This window comes from Hypanus sabinus, chromosome 11, assembly GCF_030144855.1.
Source record: "Hypanus sabinus isolate sHypSab1 chromosome 11, sHypSab1.hap1, whole genome shotgun sequence".
NCBI classification, from domain to species: Eukaryota; Metazoa; Chordata; class Chondrichthyes; order Myliobatiformes; family Dasyatidae; genus Hypanus; species Hypanus sabinus.
Genome location: NC_082716.1, coordinates 24650450 through 24672891, shown reverse-complemented (window position 1 = coordinate 24672891; position 22442 = coordinate 24650450). Strand labels below are relative to the sequence as shown.

At 40.4% G+C, this 22442-nt stretch overlaps 1 protein-coding gene across 2 annotated transcripts in view; it reads left to right on the top strand.

The window, feature by feature from the left end:
• LOC132401544 (dihydropyrimidine dehydrogenase [NADP(+)]-like) overlaps nucleotides 1-22442 on the top strand; it is an 889454-nt gene that overhangs the window by 656744 nt on the left and 210268 nt on the right. For both annotated transcript variants that reach the window (XM_059983565.1, XM_059983564.1), the window contains exon 15: nucleotides 21790-21858. In XM_059983565.1, the coding sequence (XP_059839548.1) occupies nucleotides 21790-21858 (69 nt within the window). The remainder of the gene's footprint in view (nucleotides 1-21789; nucleotides 21859-22442) is intronic.

Genomic DNA, 22442 nt, shown 5'->3' with positions numbered 1-22442 from the left:
ATTGGAAGGGGTTCAGTGGAGGGATACAAAGATGATTCCAGGAATGAATGGATTATCATATGAGGAACGTTTGATTGCGCTGGGCTTGTACTCACTGGAATTCTGTACTCATTGAAACCTTTTGAATGTTGAAGGGCCTAGACAAAGTAGATGTGGAAAGTATGTTTCCCATGTTGGAGCTATTGTGTTCATTGTACGTACCATGGGTTACTAAGAGCAAACCATCTTCTGCAAGAATTAAAACAAGAACTTCTATTTAACAGCAAACAGCAACTACGTTTAACACCGCCATGCTCCTAGATCATTCTGTCAGTTCTGCACATGCTCATAGCTTCGTCCAATCACGTTCTTACATTTGATATGTGGTATTATCACATCTTCCTTTCCTTAAAAAGAAAAACAATTAGCAACATTAATCAAAACAAATGCATAATTTAACACGTCGCTATCAGTCTCTCGGGGGGGGGGGGTTTACGAACCTGAGTAGATCTTCTAAGTGGTTCACACAGTTCTTATGTTTCATTGTTATTTTCATGTTTTGTCTGGTCTGCATCAGTTAATGGAAACTCTGAAGTTGGCTCTTTCCTGAGGTCTTTGAGAAGAAATCACAATTCATTCATTAACTAATCTATTTTTATGCTGAGACTTCATCATTTCAATAAAACATTTCAATTCCTTCACTTGTGCTTTCACTTCTTCAATTGGATCCTAATTCTTGTCACTCTTTGGCTTCAGATCAGTACAGGTGGCCCCTGTTTTTCGAATGTTCACTTTACGACAGCTCGCTGTTATGAAAGACCTACAGTAGTACCTGTTTTTGCTGACCAAAGAGGATTTTCACTTTTACAAAAAAAAGACACTCTCTTTATACGTGTGTTTACCCAGAGAAAGACTCTGTGAAGCCTTGTGCGGGCAGTTGTGTGCATATGTGTGTACGTGCCGATCTTATTTCTCCAAATCCATTTTCACTTGCTTTCTTCCCGATTCTGTTAAGTGAAACTACACCTTACATACAATATTTCTACTTTTTTTAGGCTGTATATTCATCATATCATTCCTGCTTTTACTATATGTTTGTATTAATACAGGTTTTATGTGTTATTTGGTAAGATTTGGTAGGTTATTATTTTGGGTCTGGGAACGTTCAAAAATTTTTCCCATATAAATTAATGGTAATTGCTTCTTTGCTTTATGACATTTCGGCTTACAAACGGTTTCATAGGAACGCTCTACCTTCAGGTTGCGGGGGAAACCTGTATTGTACTGTACGGCAAGTTTGGTTTATGTGTCAATGCTTTTTCAGATGCTGGTAACAAAAGGATGGGTCTGGGATTTTTCTTTATGACTCCTTTTACTTTTGCCACGTTGGAATCAAATTCTGTTCTCTCTTGCTCTTTCATCATTGTATTCTGTATTCTGACTCTGCGTCACTATCCAGGACTAAGACTCTTTTCACCACATTCAGTTTCTCACAGGCAGATAAACCCAATATTGATTGTACATTCTTAGGCATGACTACAAATGAAAGCATGTGCACCATATTTTTGTGTGATACATTTGTCACTCATGTTCCTTTAACTGGAATGTCTGCACCTGAATACCCAGTCACTGTTATATTTGTCTGATGTAACTTTGGTCTTGGCTTTAATGCATTGAACTCAAATTCTGCAAGGACATTTACTTGTGCTCCAGTATCCAATTTAAATAGAATAATGTATTGGTTCACTTGTAGTGGCATAGTCCAGTCATTCTTACTTTGTTTATTTTCACAAAGCACATCAATATAAAACTCTTCACGTTCATTTTCAAGCATGGCATTTACATGTTTTATTTCCTTTCTACTTCTGCAATAATGTGAAAAATTATTATTTTTACCACAGTCGTTGCACATTTTACCATACGCTAGACACTTTTTTGGCTGATGTTGCTGCCCAGAGCTATCACAAAGTTTTTTTTCTTTCAGATGACGTCATGCTCTCTGTTGCTCTTGTTGTTGCTTCATTATCTTTCTAATATGTTTGCATATTAAAGCGTCTACACCACCATTCTCCATAAAAAAGCCCTGTAGCCTGCGACATCACGGTCTCTGAAGCTTGCAGACATGATTTTTTTCCAAATTCACATCTGGTTCTCTTAAGAGTCTTTCTCTCAGAGCGTTATCCAGAATGCACCAAGCAATTCTGTTCTTAATGACAGAGTCTGTCAGCTCTGCAAACTCGCATGTTTTACTGTGGTTTCTCAATTCTGTAACAAATTGATCAATCATTTGACCAGCTTTCTGCTTGCATGTAAAGAATTTGTACCGTTCATACGTCACATTGCGCTTCAGTATACAAAATGCTTCAAACTTGTCGATTATTGCTTTTAGATTCAAATTATCTCCATTCTCAAAAGTAAAATGGTTATATACCTCAACTGTGTCATCCCCAATCATGTGCAGTAGAATGGCAGCTTTCGATTTTTCCGTTTTATTTTCTGCTCCAATCACCGATAAATAAATTTCAAAACGCTGTTTAAATCTTTTCCAGTTTTCAGCAATGTTTCCAGTCAGCTGAAGTGTCGATGGGAATTGCAAAACTTCCATTCTTTAATCTGTTAGCAAGCAACAAAAAAGTTTGTGCTTTTTTTTCAATTATCTTTGCTTCTCCCGTGTTAGCGAAACGAACTAATCTTCCAGACCAACTTCTGATAACATGTTGTGTTCTTTGTACTTAGCGTGGGTTACTAAGAACAAACCATATTCCGAAAGAATTAAAACTAGAACTTTTACTTAACAGCAAACAGCAACCACTTTTAACACTGCCATGCTTCTAGATCATTCTGTTAGTTCTGTGCATGCTCATAGCTCCGTCCAATCACATTCTTACACGTGGCATGTGATATCACCACAGGAGGAGTCTAGAACAAGAGGGCACAGCCTCAGGATAGAAGGGTGTCCATTTAAAACAAAATGCAGAGACATGTATTTGGCCAGAGGGTAGTGAATCTGTGGAATTTGTTACCACAGGCAGCTATGGAGGCCAGGTCATTGGGTGTTTTTAAGACAGAAATTGACAGGTTCTTGACTGGCCATAGCATGAGCAGTTATGGGGAGAAGGCTGGGAGTGGGGCTGAGTGGAGGAAAAAGGATCAGCAATGATTGAATGGTGCAGCAGACTCGATGGGCCAAATGGCCTAATACTGCTCCCATGTTTTAAGGTATGATCTTATGGCTGAAATGTCCTAATTTTGTTACTATCTTAAGGTTTATAAGTGCCCCAGCTGATTTGTTAGGATTCAAACTCATATTTCTAGATTAATATTTCATGTGTCTGGTAATGAGTCTAGTAATTTAAATACTATTTAATCTCAACTAAGGGTCTCCAACCTTTTTTACTGCATGGACCAGTACCATTAAACAAGAGGTCCATGGACCACAGGTTGAGGATGCCTGATCTAGGCCATGACTGCCGATTCCAAGGTATGTGCTTCAAAGGATATGGAACACACATTCCTCTTTTAACTAAATTAGTTTTACTTTACTTGAAAATTCAGAATAGGGGAAGAGATTTTTTTTTAATTTCAGAAATTTGGACCTTCAACTATTTTTTACTGAATGTATTTAAATTAAAACTGAGAGCCAAAACATTTGCACATTCTGAAATGTGTATTTTGCACTATGTACAGATAATGACAGAAGCAGTATACAATAGGTTCTTCCCAGCTCAATAATTTTCCCTCTCTTGGGCATAGTCATGAATTTTTGAAAATGAGTTGTTAGCATTTTCCAAGATTTTTTTTTTGCATAGGTTTTCAATCTGGATCATTGATGCGTTACCTCCACTTCTGAGGTTCCTAAAACTTCAAATATTTATGAAGTTCCCGTCCAACAATACACCATTCCCTTGAGTTGTTTGCAACTGTTGGTGGTTATCTTCTCTTCCATACAGAAATAAACCTTGACATTTAACAAACTGTGAAGAATTTCAGTAAGAATTGGGACAACCTTTGTTTATGCACAATGTCAGTGTACGTGGCAAATCTACAATAGTGGAAGGTTTAATTTCTGCATCTAATAATTAATGCAGCAGGATTTGCTTATCGCTGTCAAAGATGAGTGCTTTCACACTTACATTCTTAAAACCTATTAAAAACACACCAGTATGGTTTTGCTTTGATGTTTTCAGAAAATCCTTCCTACAAAGAAGTAATTGATAGAGTGACATTATCCAATGGTTTTGTGGAAAATAATGGTAGTATGTGTACTTTGTTAAATCCTCACAGCAAAGCTTTCTAGGCAGAAATAACCTTCCCTCACCTCGAGTAATATATTGCTTTGAAACTGAAATTGGACCACAAACAATACTTCTTTGACCTATGTCAATCACAGAACCCAGTCTCTCAACCTACCTGTGTTATTTATATGAACTATGAAATCTAATAGGTTAATGTCAATTTCTTTTGACTCCCATCACATTTCCTTTATCATGAATCACTCGATTTTTCCATGGCTGTTTGAACAGAGGAATTAAATGATTTCTGCCTTGAGGACTATAATTTCATGCTATTCCAACAAAAAGTTTTTATTTGGAGGTAAGGATGCGGAGTTTCCAAGTGGGACTCACACTATTCCTTCTACCACACCAAAGGGCGGGATGGTAGTGCAGTGACTTTATGGTGCAGGTGACCCAGGTTCAATTACCCTCTGCTGCCTGTAAGGAGTTTGTAAGTTCTCCCCATGACCGCGTAGGATTCCTCCAGGTGGTCTGGTTTCCTCCCACAGTCCAAAATCATACCAGTCATTGTAAATTGTTCCATAATTAGGACAGGGTTAAATCAGGGGTTTCCAGGCAGCACAGTTCGAAAGACCAGAAGGGCCTATTCTGCACTGTATCTCAATAAAAAAAATGAATAATTAAATGAATAGAAACTTGTCCCGGCATCTCAGAAGGAAGGCTAAAGAACAAAGAATCTTTGTCTTCTCTTAACGCAATGATTCAAAGTGACGAATATTGCGGTGAACTTCCTCCCTGTAGAAGTAAGTGAAAAAGGATCTAGTGCCTTCCTGACGAATAGGACGAATAATATACGTCCTCAGACAAATATACGACAAATAAATTCTCTCGGGCTTCCACCCAGCTGAAAGCCTGGAAAGAGTTTATTTGTATATATTCTGGAAAACACTAGATCCTATCTAGATACTACTAAAACTCTCATGCTCCGTCAGTCTGTTTGTGACCTCCAATTAGCGCAAACGGTGCGTTACAGCGGCGCTGATTTTGGCTAAATCAACTTAAAATGCGCTAACTTACAAAATGCAGGCAAAGTTCAGATTAAATATTCATATAAAATTGTTCATTCACCAAAATCAACTGCCCTGTTTTCACCTGAGAGCTGAACCGCCATCGTGGAAATTGGGACATGGCACCAAGAGGCATGTGCACAGCCAGCCTCAGCAGCGACACCAACCAGAGCAAAAGCGCAGGGCAGCTCTATTTCGAGCGGTCATGTATCACCATCAGCATGTGCGGGATTGGGACAGATCCAACTGCCATCCATCAATAAGGGATCATTAAATCTTATTATAATAACGTACTTCTCTTTCAATATTTTTATTAGTTTCTGCATAAAGGAATACAGAGTACAAGAAGGTGTATATTATGTTAAAAAAAGTACCAAATACATTGTTTTAAAAATACAGTTACAATCACAAAACCCTGTATCCATAAAAATTAAATTAAATCATAATATTGAAATATAATAATATTGTTATATAGAAAAAAATCTAAACCCGCTACCAAAGTCAGAGCTGTTAGGAAAAGGAAGAAGAAAGAGGAATAAACCCTACATAATAAAATATAATATAATATAGAATATATAATAATATAGAAAAAGCACGTAAAAAGGGAAAATAACCCTATATAATGAAATATAATTCAATATATAAAATATAATAAATATAATAAAATATATTATTAGCCACCATCTGTACTTTTACAACAAATCAAAGGTTTTGAAAATAACTCAAAAATGGTCCCCGCAATGTAACAAAGTCTTGACTAGATTCAAAAACTGAACATCGGATCTTCTCTAAATGTAGGCATGACATAACATCCCGTAACCCATAATGACGTACTTCGAGACACCCATAAAACCCTTTGCTGTAGTCAGAGGGCAGCACTGACTATATCACGTCCATTTAGGAGAACACCAACCACATCATCAAGAATAATCAGCTTCCTTTGGTATTAGTGTTTCATATCTTCTATCCAGCATTAGGGTAAAAAAAAATTGTCAGCCTAATTATGCCACGTAGAAAGAGAAGAGGGACATTATGGTCAAAGATGATGCCAAATGTCGTCGGAAAGCGGCAAGTAGAGGGAGAGAACAAGAATCAGATGAGGCCAGGGCCAGACGACTCCAGGATCAAAGAGTCAGGACTAAAAAGATGAGAGAAGAGACAGAGGAGGAGAGGTATGCACATCTCCAGAATGACAACAACAGGCACAGGAGGAGGAGAGCGGAAGAGACAAAGGAGCTGAGAAATGCACGTCGCCAAGATCAGAGACAAAGAATAAACAGCAGAAGAGTTGGCGCATGAAAGGACTGCACGTCTCTGGAATGACAACAAGAGGAACAAGGGTGGCAGAACAACCAGAAATGTTGCCATCCGAAGTGTCCTTCGTTAAACGAGGAGGAGCTATATTTGCCTTGCTACGCGTCTTTCTTCAATAAACTGGTTTTTCTTCTTCAATTTCCAAAGCAAAGCGATACCAATAGCATTCAGGAAAATTTAATGTTCATTCTGGTCACATCAGGCTGCACTACCCTTCTCTCAGAGGGTGCCCCAGTGGGTCACCCCGTTGTCTAGTTTCAAATAAACAAAAAGTTCCTGTGACCTCTGCTGTTAACCCCACTGGGTGAGGCAGTGGAATTAATTATCAGAGCTTCTTGTAAAATTAAAGCCACAATGAATTTCCTGTATTAACACTGTTGTGATCATCACTGCCAGCAATATTTAATCAGCACTTAGGTGAGCTAGCAGAGACATGACTTATATTGATTTCTAATGACAACATTCTATCCTGAGTTTCAACAAGATCAATAAAGCACTGCCATAGTTAAGTGCTAAATGAACTTCACAGCAATATGTTTAGTATTCAAAGTTATGACTGTCAGACTGAAAAGTTAAAAAGCAAGTCTCTGAAGTGAATAAATTTAATCAAACGGTAGACCGCATCATCACAGTCTGCTATCAATACAAATTCAATGGAGATGAACTTCCTCTCCAGAATGTGCAGGGTATGGCTTATGAACATTGAATTCAATTTATAAGTATTCCCCCTAACAAACTTTGACAAGCTTGTATAGGTGCACAGTGGGATGTATCCTGACTGGTATGGAAACACCTATGTCCAGGAATGGAAAAGCTAACAAACAGTGGCAGACACCGCCCAGTCTATCACAGGAAAAGCCCTCCCCACCATTGAGTTCATCTACAAGGAGCAGCATCCACATCAAGAACCCCCACCATCCAGACCGTGCTCTCTTCTTGATTGGGAGACCACTTCACTGAGCATCTACGCTCGGTCCACCAGAACAACTGAGATCTATCTCCCAATGACCCCCCATTTTAATTCCACTTCCCATTCCCATTCCTGTATGTCCATCCGAGGCCTCCTCTACTGTCGGGATGAAGCCATACTTAGGTTGGGGGAACAATGCCTTGTATTCCATTTGGGTAGCCTCCAACCTGATGGCACAAACATTGGTTTCTCAAACTTGTGATAATGCTCCCCAACCCTTCCCCTTTCTTCTCCATTTCCCATCCCTTTTTCCCCCTCTCACCTCATCTCACCAATCAACTTCCCAGCGCTTTATTTCATCCCTCCCCCTCCAGGTTTCACCGATCACCTGATGTTTCTCTCTCCCCTCCCCCCACCTTTTAAATCTACTCCCCAGCTTTTATTTTTTCTCTCCAGTCCTGCCGAAGGGTTTCAGCCCGAAACGTCAACTATACTTTTTTCCATAGATGCTGCCTGGCCTGCTGAGTTCCTCCAGCATTTTGTGTGTGTTGCTTGGATTTCCAGCATTTGCAGAATCTCTTGTTCATGCCCTCTTCTTGCAATCACCATCGGTAATAAGGAACAGGAGCCATAGGTCCCACACCACTTGGATGAGGAACAGTGATTACCCTTCAGCCATCAGTCTCCAGAACCAGCGTGGGTAATTTCACTCACCTCAGCTCTGAACTGATCACTGAACACAATGTATGGACTCACTTTCAAGGACTTTACAACTCATGTTCTCGGCATTATTTATTTGTTTGTTTTGATTTTGTTTTTGCACATTGATTGCTTGTCAGTTTTTGTTTCTGTGTAGTTTTTCAATGATTCTATGGTATTTCTTTGTGTATTTGTGAAAGCCTGCAAGCAAATGAATCTCGGAGCAGTATATAGTGACATGTAGGTAATTTGATAATAAATTTATTTATTGAGAAACAATGCAGAATAGGTCCTTCTGTTCCTTTGAGCCATGCTCCCCAGCAACCCCCTGATTTAGTCCGACTCTAATCACAGGACAATTTACAATGACCAATTAAACAACCAACCGGTATGTCTTTGAACTACGAACTTTGAATTTTGCTCAGGCAGACTGTCTATCTCAATTTCTACTGAAGTGGAATTCCCAGCACCTACTAAACAGTTCTCTGGAATAATCCACAAACTGAAGTTGCAGCAGCAAGTCAGTCCTCAGTGAGTTTCAGGTGAGGGAGCCTGAAAAACTACACCATTCTTATTTCAGATGCACTCCAATACTTTCTAAAGGGTGAGAAGGAGATAGTTTTCTTGTAAACATGTGATATTTTACCCCTAATCTACAAAGACTTATTTGCAATGCTTGGGAAGTGAACAAGTGAGGAGCATCACCAAAACAAAATTGTTCTGATACATTTGCAGCTTTGTCTGGTATATTTACTTTTGGATTGCATAGTCAATTTGCAGGAGTGGGGGGAAATTTCAGACCAGTGTTATCTTAGAATATAGAACGTAGAACAGTACAGCACAATACAAGCATTTCAGCCTACAATGTTGTGCCAGTCTTTTAGCCTACTCTAAGGTCAATCTAACTGTTCCCTCCCACATAGACCTCCACTTTTTCTTTTTCCCTTGTGCTGATTTAAAGGTTACACCGCTAATGTACCCCATACTGCTCTAGCACCTTTGAGTCTTTGTGTTAAAAAACTACCTCTGACATCCCTCCTATACTTTACTCCAATCACCTTAAAATTATGCCCCCTCATATTAGCCATTTCCACCCTGGGAAAAGTATCTCTGGCTGCTCACTGGATCAATGCCTATGATCACTTTGTATACCTCTATCAAGTCACCACTCATCCTCTTTCAGTCCGAAGCAAAAAGCCCCAGCTCACTCAATCTATCCTCATAAGACACGCTCTCTAATCTAGGCAGTATCCTGGTAAATCTTCTTTGCCGCCTCTCTGAAACTTTCACATCCTTCCTAAAATAAATTGACCAGAACTGAACTCAATATTCCAAGTGTGGTCTAACCAGAATTTTATTGAGCTGCAAAATTACCTCACAGCTCTTGAACTTGATCCCCTGACTAAGGAAGGCCAACACACCATTTTCCTTTTTAACCACCCTATCAACTCGCATGACAACAATGGATGTGGACACCAAGATTCCTCAGATCCACAACAATGCTAAGAATCAAGCCATTAACACTGTATTTTGCCTTCATATTTGACCTTCCAAAGTCACTTCACACTTCTATCCCCCATCAAGAATATTTTAAAACACTCTACTTCTTTCCCAACAAAAGAATCAACCGGTTCACCTCCACAGCCAGCCTCCTCCATCTGGCAGGTCTGATCCTCGCCCTCAACAATTTCTCCAGACTTAAGGTGTAGACATAGCTACCTGCATGGGCCCCAGCTATGTCATCCTTTTTGTTGGCTACGTAGAATAGACTATGTTCCCAGCCTTCCCTGGTAATGCTCCCCAAATCTTCATTTGCTACATTGCTGACAACATTGGTGCTGCTTCATGCACCGTGCTGACAATGTCAATTTCAACAACTTTCTCTTCAACTTCCACCCTGCCCTTAAATTCGCTCAGTCCATTTCTGACACTTCCCACCCCTTTCTCAATCTCTCTGCCTCCATCTCTGGAGACAAACTGTCTATCACATCTTTTATAAACCTACTGATTCCCATGCTATCTTGACTATACCTCTTCCCATACTGTCTCCTGTAAAAATGACATTCCCTTTATTAGTTCCTTCATTTCCACCACATCTGTTGACAGGATGAGGCCTTACTTTCTAGGACTTCAGTGATGTCCTCCTTCTTCAAAGAAAGGGGTTTCATTTCCTCTATCACTGATCTGCCTTCATCTGCATCTCCTCCACTTCCTGGACATCTGCACTCTCCACATCTTCCCACTTCCTTAACAGACATAGAGTTCCTCTTGTCAACACCTACCCCACCACATTCTATTCTGCAATTTTCGCCATCTTCAAAGGGATCCTACCACAAAATACGTTTTTACCTACCTCTCCTCTCCACTCTCCGCCTTCTGTAGGGATCACTTCTTCCATGACTCCCTTGTCCATTCATCCCTCCCCACTAATCTCCCTCCTGGCACTTAATCCTGCAAACAGCCAAAGTGCTACGCCTACCCATTCACCTTCATTCAGAGCCCCAAACTGTCATGGTCCGGTCCATGAAATCCGCATTCCGGTTCATGGTCCGGTCCATGTTCCTTATTCCAGGTTTCCCAGATTTCCCCAGTTTCTGTTGAGGCAGCTGATTCTCGTTTAGGCTGCCTTCATAAATAACGTCAGGATTCAGCCTCTGGCTGCTGGATTGTTCCTGTCCAAACCCCCTGTCTGTATCCCTTCACCTTCCGCCTGGAGCCTTGCCTCGCCTTGCTTCACCTTCTCTGCTGTCAAGTTCAACCACCGTAACAAATTAAGGAACTGTCTTTCATTGTTTTGAAATCTCTCTGTGTCCATGCCTTCGCTAGGTAGGTCTGGCTGTCTGCCGCTACCTAGTGTTGGGTACCATCTTTGTGTCCTTGCCTTCGCTTGGTAGGTCAGTCCATTTGCCGCTACCTAGTGTTGGGAATTGTCTGTTTCCACGCCTTCGCTAGGTAAGTCCGGCTGTCTGCCACTATCTTGTGTTGGGAACCGTCTCGTCATATTCTGCATTCTGTGTAATGAGTCCCGGCCCTACGTCCTGTCCCCAAGGAGGGGTCCTGGCTCTGTGTTTTGTGTAATGACTCCCAGCCCTACGTCCTGTACCAAAGGAGGGGTCCCGGCTCTGCGTTCTGTGTAATGAGTCCCGGCCCTACATCCTGTCCCCAAGGAGGGGTCCCGGCTCTATGTTCTGTGTAATGAGTCCCGGCCCTACGTCCTGTACCCAAGGGGGGGGGGGTCTCGGCTCTGTGTTCCATGTTCCTGTCTCTTCCTTGACCAAGGCTCTGCGTTCCTGTCTCTGCTACAACCAAGTCAAGGTTTTGGGGTCTCGTCCGGTCCTAGCCACATCCTAGCACCTTGTCCCATCTGAGCCACGGCTTTATTTTCTCATCTTGTCCATGTGCTTCGCCCAGCCCAGGAGTACCTTGCCCAAGCCGGTGCTGGGGTTCCCTCGTCCTGTGCTGGGGTTCCCTTGTCTTGTCCAGAAGTCTCACGTCCAGTCCTGTTGCATCTCCTTGCCTAGTTCTGGAGCCCGAGCCCAAGTCAAGACCCAGGTTCTGGGTCCTTCTCCAGTCTCTGGCTCAGAGTCCAAGCCCAGGCTCCTAGTTCCCAGTTCCATGCCTTGGTTCTGCTATCCTTGTCAAGTCCTAGCCCAGGCCCGGAATCCTTGTCTCGTCTAGGGCCTGTGTCATGTCCAGCATCCTTTCTTCCCCACTTTCCTTGCTTCCTTCTCACGCCTAGTCCTGTTCCTGGCAGTTCGGTATCTGTGTCTTACATTTGAGTCCGTTCCCAACATTATGACACAAACAGTCCTTCCAGGTTGGACAACACTTCACTTGTGAATCTGTTGGGATTGTATCTGGTGTTCCTGATGCAGCCTCCTCATCGAAAATCGGGGGATCACTTTGTCAAATACCTCTGCTCTATTAACCAAAAGCATAATGTCCCTCCTCTTCGATTCTATGTGAGATATGGCCTATACCTCAGAAAGCCATTCTGACTATCCCTAATCAGACTAATAAATTTATCCCTAATAAAATGCCCTCCAGAGTGTGTAAATTTGAAAACGCCGATTGGGCAGATTAGTGTGGACGGGGTAACCAGAGCTTTTTAAAAACGCTTACATGACGTGCCAGAACAGATGGTGGCAGCAGCGTGACATTTCATTGTTTTCTTGAATGCAACCCCCACACAACCTAACAATTTCAGAACAGACGGCAACGGTACTGAAGCCAGAAGAGTTAGGAATGTACTCACCAAATACTTTGACCGATTTCTTACTGATATACTCACTTTGCCCTGTTTTCTGTCCTTGCTTGTATGAAGGTAGTTTACCTAATTATGCAAGTACTTCTCTGACAATAGATGTGTAACAGCCTAATGTAACATTGTATGGAAATGCAAGATAACACTGATGCAGACATGTTTTATACATTTAACAAGGTGCTTTATTAATGCAACAGAGTTGGTTAGTTTTTCAATGTCCGTCGTCAGTCGGGTCATACTGTCCATGAACTCCCTGTCAGTTGCCTCCATACGCTCCAGTATTTGTTTTTTTTTAGTTTGAAGTCCTCCTTCATTAGAGCCAACAGCTGTCCATTGTTTGGCAATTTCTTTAAGTTTTTCTAGTCTGTAACTGCACAAATGTACACTTTCACACCGAGATTCGACACCAAACATGTCGCTTGTTTCTGTAGATGTGTCTTGCACATGCCCAGTAGGAGATTCACGCAAATACCTGTTTTAATGTGGACAGAGGTATTTTCAAAAACACTTTGTGTGGACGCCTGTCGTTTTTACGCAAAACAGGCGTTTTCAAAATTATCCGCTCTAGTGTGGACGTAACCTATGTTTCTCCAAATGCTCCTAACCCACCCATCCACTTCCTCTTAGATGATAATCCTTGAAGATTTGTATCTGCATTCATATGCTAATCCAATATTATGACTATTTGAACTTGCTCCTCTATCACTTTTGCTTCTTATGAACTAAAGAACATTAAACCATCATATACATAGAAACATAAAAAGGTAGAAAACCTGCAGCACAATACAGGCTCTTTGGCCCACAATGCTATGCTGAATATGTACTTACTTTAGAAATTACCTAGTGCCCTCTATTTTTCTAAACTCCTTGTACCTATCCAGGAGTCTCTTAAAAGACCCTATCGTATTGTTATGAATGTACCACAGCTCTGAGGGGCCGAAGGGTGCGGGGTAGCCCCCTCCTTTGTGAGAATTGCAAGATCACTATTGATTTGGGTCAGGAGACCCAGGAAATGAGAGAGAGATGTGCGGAATGTCTTGTTTCCCCTGGCGATATAAAGCTACGGGAAACGGCCATTGTCTCTTGAAGACGAACTTGTGTATTGCAATACTGTGCTACGTGGAAGCCCTCAGGCAAAGTGGGCTGGTTGAGGGAGGGATTGCATCACCCCCAACCTAATTGACATCTGAGACCCTGTGAGTCAGGATAAAAGAGGGTCTGTGGGAACAGCCCCTCAGATGCACCAGAAGAAACGCTAGCGATCCCGCAATAGCGGAAGCCGGTGGGGAGGCCACGTGCGTTCGGTTCCATTTGCCCCGGAACTGGTGCCCTTACCACGGAAAAACAGCTTTTAGCTAACAATGGGGAAACCAACTCCCAACGTCTCAAAAGAGTGACATCATAAAAGGAATGGGCAAGTTAAACATCTGTCTTTCTCTCCAACCAAAAAGGCTGCATCCTACAGCTTGAACGAACTAAAGTGACTTTTATATTTCCATCGAACAATACATTATCCCCTAGACAACTATAGAGCTACTTCTTCTTGATTCTTATTATACCCACGCTTTTAGATTTAGTATTGATGACGTATATTATCTGTATGATTGCATTGATATTATTTTTGTGTATTTTTATCAATAAATACTGTTCAAAATAGTACCATCAGACTTCAACGGACCTCTCTATCTTTGCTGGTAAGTGACCCAGTTACGGGGTACGTAACAGTATCCACCTCCACACTCTCTGCGTAAAAAAACTTACCCCTAACATCTCCTCTGTACCCACTTCCAAAGACCTTAAAACTGTGGGAAAAAGCCTCTGACTATCCAAACAATCAATCCCTCTCATTATCTTGTACACCTCTCATGGTCCGTCACTCCAAGGAGAAAAGGCCGAGTTCACTCAACCTATTCTCATAAGGCATGCTCTCTAATCCTAGCAGTATCTTTGTAAATCTCCTCAGCACCCTTTCCATGGTATCCACATCCTTCCTGTAGTGAGGTGACCAGAACTGAGCACAGTACTCCAAGTGGGGTCTGACCAGGGCCCTATATAGCTGCAACATTACCTCTCAGCTCTTAAACTCAGTCCCACAGTTGATGAAGGCCAATGCACCGTATGCCTTCTTCACCACAGAGCCAACCTGCGTAGCAGCTTTGAGTGTCCTATGGACTCGGACCCCAAAATCCCTCTGATCCTCCATATTGCCAAGAGTCTTACTGTTCATACTATATTCTGCCACCATATTTGATGTACCAAAATAAAACACCTCACACTTATCTGGGTTGAACTCTATACGCCACAGCCCAGTTTTGCATTCTATCAATGTCCCGCAGTAATCTCTGACAGCCCTCCACACTATCCACAACATCCCCAACCTTTGTGTCATCAGCAAATTTACTAACCCATCCCTCCACTTCGTCATCCAGATCATTCTTAAAAATCACGAAGAGAAACGATCCAAGAACAGATCCCTGAGGCACCCCACTGGTCACTGAACTCCATGAAGACTATGACCATTCTACAAACACATTTACCTTCTGCATGCAAGCCAATTCTGGATCCACAAAGCAATGTCCCCTTGGATCCCGTGCCTCCTTACTTTCTCAATAAGTCATGGGGTACCTTATCAAATGCCTTGCTAAAATCCATATTCACTACATCTACTACTCCACCTTCATCAATGTGTTTAGTCACATCCTCAAAAAATGCAATCAGGATTGTAAGGCACGACCTGCCTTTGACATGCTGACTAATCCTAATCATATTATACCTCTCCAAATGTTCATAAATCCTGCCTCTCAGGATCTTTTCCATCAACTTATCAACCACTGAAGTAAGACTCACCGGTCTATAAATTCCTGGGCTATCTCTACTCCCTTTCTTGAATAAGGGATCAACATCTGCAACCCTCCAATCCTCCAGAACCTCTCCCGTCCCCATTGATGATGCAAAGATCAATATATAGTTCTCATTTATGATCACTGTTTTCAATTTAGGAAAAGTATAACTAGATTCTGGGAAGTTGCTGAGAATAGACTTGTTAGATTTACCATGTCAAATTCAAGTACAGTAATCATTTTAGAGTACAGAACATTCTGCCTCTGATATGGTGACATAGTTCAATATGAAGTGAATACAGTGTGTAATTTAGTGCAATACCCAAAATCCCCATAGAAGTGTGAACTTACTGGCACATTGATTTGAAGAGAATGAATGCAATTAATTTTTGGTCGCTGGGATGTGAGCATAGGGTTTCTGTCACCATAAAAAAACAATTGAAGTCAGAAGAGTAGATTAGCACATTCTTCGCAGTAGGATGGGAATTCTTCGTGATTTCTGGTTCCATAGAAGTATCACCACCATTATACCTCTGAATTGAACAGCTTGGTGCTATTGACTAAAGACTAATTTCCACATTCATCATTGTGCTGTACTATTATAATACATGGAAATATATCCTAAGGGCACATTTACCATAACAATGCTTTACAGAGTCTCGGAGTTTATTTCTGGAATGAGGAATTGAAGGCAAAATAATGGCTTTAAACTAAGTTATAGCAATGGCTCTATGATCTAACCTCTGTGCCACTGATATGTGTCTTCAAGTTCTGCTTCAGGGGCTGGAGTACCTATGTTCCAGCTTGGCACAGCACCAAGGGAATGCTGCATTCTCAGTTACACTCAGCTGAGGAAGGGATATTGATCCAAGTCTGTTGCTGCCCTCGCCAATGGACAGCAAAAAAACACCTATCCACATTTGATAGATTGGGAGTTGAGATGTTATGTTGAAGTTGTAGAAGACATTGGTAAGGGAAAATTTGCAGTATTGTGCGCAGTTCTCATACCTACCTACAGAAATAATATCAAAAACACTGAAAGAGTACAGTGAAACTTTATAAGCATTTTGTCAGGATTTGAGGACAGGAGTTATCGGGAAAGGTTGAAGAGATTAGGATTTTATTCCCTGGAACATATGAGACTATACATAGACAAGGTAAATGCAAATGGGCTTTTTCCATTGATGTTGGGTAAGACTAAAACTAGAGGTTGTAGGTTAAGGGTGAAAGGTGAAATATTTAACAGGAAATGGGAAAATTCTTCACTCACTGGGTGGAGTGTGGAATGATCTCCAATAGAAGTGGTGTATACAGATTTGATTATAACATTTAAGAGAAGTTTGGTGAGTATGTGGATGGGAGGGGTATGGAAGACTATGATCCAGGTGCGTGTCAATTGGACTAGAGAGATTGGCAGTTTGGCATGGACTAGATGGGCTGAAGGGCCTGTTTCTGCGCTGTACTGCTCTAATGACTCTACTTAACTTTCAACCAGCATCCCTTAAAAAAATGCTCTGCTGACTATGGGAGCACTTTGAGCACAAATTATTCACTGCATTACTTGTACATATTCCAATCGCGACCACCTTTAAGAAATGCTTCATTGGATTTTGGAATGCCTGGAGGAGATGTATGTTTGATCTTTAACACATCAAAGATATAACCATGTCACATATAACAATTATAGCATGGAAACAGGCCATCTTGGCCCTTCTAGTCCGTGCTGAATACTTACTCTCACCTAGTCCCACTTACCTGCACTCAGCCCATAACCCTCCATCCTTTTCCTGTCCATATACCTATCCAATTTTTTTTTTTTAATGACAAAATTGAACCTGCCTCTACCACTTCTACTGGAAGCTCGTTCCACACCGCTACCACTCTCTGAGTAAAGAAGTTCCCCCTCGTGTTACCCCTAAACTTTTGCCCCTTAATTCTCAACTCATGTCCTTTTATTTGAATCTCCACTACTCTCACTGGAAAAGCCTATCCACGTCAACTCTATCTATCCCCCTCATAATTTTAAATACCTCTATCAAGTCTCTCCTCAACCTTCTACGCTCCAAAGAATAAAGACCTAACTTGTTCAACCTTTCTCTGTAACTTAGGTGCTGAAACCCAGGTAACATTCTAGTAAATCTCCTCTGTACTCTCTCTATTTTCAGTTAACAAATACATAAAGATCTACAAAAGCATCAACGATAGTTTTGCGCTTGAGCTTGCTTTTTCGTTGTATTCTAACTAAGAGATAGAATCAGAAATCCTTACAAATGAATACCACTGAGGCAAGTAATAGGGATTGTGATTTAATGTTTTATATTTAGCCATACTGTAGACTGTAATGTTTGTTAAGGATAGAAGATATAGACCAAGATAGGAGCTTAACTGAATTGAATATCAAAAGAGGGGGCATTCAGTTTAGCTCTGCTTAACTTGCACCTTCCACACTGCAGCCTAATGGCAGGGGACACTGAGGAATGATATAGGGCCAATGCACCTCTGGGAATAAGAAAATACTTTGGGGAAGTCTAATTGTTGTGGTCACTACAATATTCTAACTCTGCCACGGAGGGTCCTCAGTCCAGCTGCGAAAGGAGGAGGGTTGGATGTGCTGGCAATTGGAAACCCCATCCCGTAACAATCCACTGCTGCAGAAGCTCCAAAGACCTCATCCCTGGGAGAGGAAGTATCTTTGAAGATACTCGCTCTCTTTGAAGAATAATCTGACCTGGGCCACATATTGGGACAATTTGGGGCCCAGGTCAGATTATTCTGGTAAATTGCTGTCAGTGGCCTATGCCCTGTTGGTGGGGGGGGGGGGGGGCTTAAGAGGAGGAAGAAGAAGTATTGTATGAAGGCTGTCCATTATCTACACTAGGTGCCTGCTGAATTGATTCATTTACAGTCAATCAAAAGAACACAGCAGCACACAAGATGAATTCCTCTATTGATAACTATTAGGAACGAATACACAGTTTTGTAGTACTGTAGTATTATTGGTTGGTCTAATGTGTTCTGTATTTTATTTAAATACATAGCTTGTTCCTCAGTTAAATGGTAGTCAGTCTTTTTTTTATACATTTTGTCCCAATGTGTCCCAAATAGTCAGTATCCTCTGCATTTTGTGTATTAAAGATCAATACTAAGAATGCCCATTTCTAACCTCTGCCAAACATAACTAATCCCAGAGCACTGCAATTATCATCAGTAGTACTCACATTGTGTGTACGGTTTTGAACACCGCACCTTTTTCGTGATATATTAGTACTAAGAGGAGTAAAATTGAACTAGAATGAGATCTGGACGTCTAAAGTTTAAATTACCAGATGATGCTATAGACACCATAGTCTCGTCACCTGTAATTTAGAAGTTAATGTTTGATGATATTTAAGGGAAGATTGAGGGAAGTTAAAGGGCAGATATAAAGAAATTACAACCACTGGTTACTGATGTAGGATTCGGTGACATCGTCTAAAATTTAAGATGTTCAGGACTGAAATAAGGAAATTAGCAAAATATAGCAATTTGTTTCTCTAAGTGACAATTCTTAACTTTAAATCTGAGATTGGTAGTTTTTGTCACTGAAAGGAATTGGAGATATGGGAAAAAAGTTTGGTATATGGAATTAGACTGCAGAGTAGATAAGATCATATTGAGTTATGGAACTTGCTCTGGGGACTGAATGTCCATTCCTAATATTTCTAAGTTATCAACTACACAGGAAAAACTGTAAGTTTGTTTGTTGAGCTTATCTTTAGATGGACTGCCACAGGAGATACTGTTTAGTCTGCAAATGATGCATTCCTGACCCAGCACAACCTTACGTTGGTAATTAAGTTCCTGTGTGTCAAATAGAGCCCAATTTGCACTTGCACATGTCCTTTGAGTTAGGCTGCTATGCTCACCGAGACATAGCCCTCAGGGTAGGAGGGAGCAGCCATTTTACCATCAGGACAGGGATGTGGTCATCTTCCGATTCAGAATTATCACGCAGTTTCCTTGGATGGTTTGGCAGAAGACAGTTGTTCTGTGGAGTGATTTTCAGAATATACAGGAATAGTAAATCACATGTGTAGATGAAAATTGCACTTAAGTGCAGAAAAAAACAACTTATGCTGACTCCTAGTTCACCCTAATAAACTGCTTAAGCTCAAAAAGCTCCTTGAACTTTCCTCCCTGATTTGTTCATGCCTTGGGTCACCAGTGGTAAGATCTCCATGGGTCTATCCCTAGATTTCTCTGTGGAAAACCAGACACCATCTACAAATAAAACAGTTCTAGCTCTCAGGCCATAGTCTTTCCACATGTCACCTTTTAATGCTAGGTGACCAATTCTGTGGATATTCATCCAACAGAACTACCCTTGAAGATCTATGACTGGTGTACCCATAGAAACTACTTTGCATACCCTCTTCTTTACACTTCCATTAAAAAAAAGCTGAAATAAAACCTCAGGCAAATGTAATTATCAGATAAAGTACTGAAGTAAATTAGCATTTCTATAAATTGTAATTGTATGATAATGAAGGGAACTTTTCTTCTCACACAATAGTAAATAATAGATCAGCCAGGATTGCACACTTAATAATTTAACTGTGTATACTAGAAGTTTTAGAGATAGCATTTATCTTAGTGTCAAAAGTATATATACTGCTTTTAATTAGTTATGTGCTACTTTCTACATGAAGAGATCCTGTAAAGTAATTATGGTTCTTTAACTGTAGGTGGCAATAATATAAATTTCATACACCTGTTTAACTGTCAGCCATATATTATTGAAGTGAATATCTTACTTCTTCAAAACAGTATTTAATTTGTGTGCTTTTAACTACAATACCAACCCAAACAAGATACAAAAATGAAGTCACATAAGGCAATACAAAGGGAAGATAAACAAAAGTTTGGTCAAAAAATTAAATATTTAAAAGAGGATAGGTAATGTGGTTTTCCCTTCTACCTACTCTTTTTCATACCTGACTTATTGACTAGTTTCAGTTGAAGGTTGATATCCATGAAATATTAATTCTATTTCTCTCTCCACGCTTGTTGCTTCAGCTGATGAGTATTTCTTATTTTTATTTCAGCTGTTCAATATTCAATATTTTGTTTTAGAACTTTCATGAATAAGGGCAGATGAGGTTCATCATCTGTGGTTGGCAGCTCATCTAGGAGAATGAAAACTCCGTTTTCAAACCCCCACTGCCTTACGGCTATACCCACTCATGGGGAAGGCTTCAGGAGTAAAATCTTGCAGGAAAAGTCTGGAGCAGTCCCTAAGACAGTTGATCTATGTTTAGTTCAACACTGACTGGCAACTCCTGCGATGCTGCTGCTGTCAAACTTTATCAGTCTCTAAGTTCCTTTGGGTTCATCAGATACATGGAGAGGGGGAGCATACTACATGGGCAACAGTTTGCTCTCCATATTGTACTGCCCTGGCCTAGATTTCCAGACAGCCAAAGTGCAAAATCCATAGTTGACCCTGACCAACTGATGCCTCACAAGCAAGGACACTGGAGAAGAATTTCCAGTGCTCGGGATCTTTACAGCAAAAGATACAACCATTTATAGTGGAGAAATCAGATTCAATGATGCCAGGTTTGGAGACACATGAACATTTTGAAAGGTTAAGGGAATGGAAGATATTGAAAGGATTTCAAAATAATAAGAAGGAATTTAAATCTGAGGTGCTGCTTAACTGAAAGATGGTGTAGGTAACAACCAGATCACAGTGCTGGGTAAATGAGGTTCGATACACTTTGGGACATAGGCAGCAGTTTGGGTGACCATAGGTTTTTGTTGTGTAGAATGATCAGATTTTGAAGTAAGGAAAGGCATGGATGAAACTTCCAGCTGCAGGTGAGTTAATGAGGGGGAAATGGCCAAACCTGCAGGAGGAGGAAATAGTTTTATTGACAACACAAAAATGAGGTCCAGGATTCAACTCAATGGCCAAAGGTGGCATAAGCTTTATGATTCATTTTCTAAGAGCTGCAAGGGAAAGAGGTGATAACAGTGGTGGGCACCAAAGTTGATCACTTCCCTTTTCCCAATATTAGAAAAGCATGATCTTATGAGCAAAGAATTGGCCTGTTAACCACAGCAAGAGGAAATGCAATAAGATCTGTAGCTTTGTTTTGTAAAAGAGCTTGCATTATAGAAACATCTTGCATTTGTGGCAAGAGATGTGTTTGTACATAATATAATTTTGTTCATACATGTGCCCTGGGCAACAATAGATCAAATTTCAGACTGTATGTCAGCACAATGCATAATTTTGTTTTTAATGTGACCATAGTAATGTTATTTGTGAGATATTATTTTGCATTAAAAACATTTAATATTGCTTCATACTAAAATATTCATTTATTCATTAAAAGCATCCTGTAAAGATCTAATAGATATGTAATAATTCTGTTATAAAGTAACCTTTTTCTTGAATAATATTCTTAAAACTGCTGTATCATTTATCTCCTAACAGATCATCATTGCCAGCCTTATGTGCACTTACAACAAGAATGATTGGACAGAGCTTGCAAAAATGGCAGAGGTAGATTGTTTGCCTTTGTGACACTAGAACTGATTTTAAATGTTAAGTTTTGCCTTGTGTTTTGTTTAGGGACATTATATTAAATGTAGATAGAGTGACAACATGTTCGAAGTTTTGCTGTAAGATGCATTTTCAGTTTTTTAAAAATGCTTCATCGAATAAAGGGAGTTTTGATTTAAACTGTTGCTGATTGGTAGGATGGGACAGGCAATTAATTCAGTGTCAGCATGTGGATAGTATTGGCAAGAATGGCATTTACTCACCACAGTTGACTTTAAATGTAGCAGGTCTTTTTCTTGAAAGGCACAGAACCTGTATAACATTTTTTACAGTAACTTGGAAAAAGTGAGCCGGTCGTTTAATCGAGTCAGCCACACTGGTGTGTGACTAAATTTACAAATATTGACATTAGGTAAAGAAATTTGGCTTAATTTCCTTAACAAATATTTTAAATTGCAACAAATTTCAATTCCACTCTTACGGTGAAATTAATTTAAGTGATCCAACTTTGTATTGATAATGAATTAGCAATTCAACTGGTTTTTAAATTTTGTTCTTGGGTATCTCAGAGATGAATAAAATTG